Source organism: Phytophthora parasitica (genome assembly GCF_000247585.1).
Source record: "Phytophthora parasitica INRA-310 unplaced genomic scaffold supercont2.520, whole genome shotgun sequence".
NCBI classification, from domain to species: domain Eukaryota; phylum Oomycota; class Peronosporomycetes; order Peronosporales; family Peronosporaceae; genus Phytophthora; species Phytophthora nicotianae.
The window spans coordinates 3,860-4,611 of NW_008649506.1; the positions used below are offsets into that span (position 1 = coordinate 3,860).

The window sequence follows — 752 nt, forward strand, 5'->3', positions numbered from 1 at the left end:
GGTCGTATCGTCATTTCTGCGTCTTCAAGAGAGCTCCAAAAGGTGTCATTACTAAAAACGCGCACCGACCGTGGTAAGTCTTTGCTTCGCTGGTATCGCACCACGAATTGTTTTAAGGCCGTCTTAACTCGGAGCAGTGAAGCCAAGCAACCTTGCATCGAGTTCCATCTCGTATCGCATAGTATCAGTAAAGCAAGAGAACTTTTACCTCTTATGTCATAAGTACTTCTTATGACTGCGTCTACCCGCGGTAGCCACTTAGAAGAAGAAGCGTTTAGCGCATTCACGGCGGATGATGCTTCGTCCGCAACCTTGCAGAAACTTAGAGTTTTCAGAACTGCTTTGACCAGATTGTTAATGTCGTGGGCAAAGCATTTGCCGAAGTAGATATTTGGCCACCGCAGAGCTAAAATACGGTGTGCTCGCCCACATTGTCCAGCTCCATCAGTGATTGCATATCCAATTACCCACTCCTTCTGTGATAAGTTTACGATCAGACCCTCCATTTGGTGTGCAATTGCACACCCGTGGTGATCAGAATCGACCCTGTGCATACCTTCGATGTATACTTTGCCAAAAAGAGTGAGATGAACTCCTAATAAGTGTGTTTTAGCGATATTTTGCCAAACGTCACTTAAAAAATTCACGCGTCCTCCAGTAGTGTCCTGAACTTTGCGTAGTACTGTAGCACTCTGCTCCAAGTATTCCTTACCACATGCATCTAAGACGCGTCCACCAAGGACACGTCGAGA

The 752-nt window shown here is 46.1% G+C and overlaps 1 protein-coding gene across 1 annotated transcript; it reads right to left on the reverse strand.

Annotated features, from left to right (window-relative positions):
• Positions 1-123: 123 nt before the first annotated feature.
• On the reverse strand, positions 124-506 carry PPTG_20349 (hypothetical protein; the record flags this gene model as incomplete). The annotated part of the gene is made up of 2 exons (XM_008919127.1): positions 124-168; positions 246-506. 2 exons carry the CDS (start codon positions 504-506, stop codon positions 124-126), a joined length of 306 nt encoding a protein of 101 aa, XP_008917375.1.
• Between the last annotated feature and the right edge of the window lie 246 nt (positions 507-752).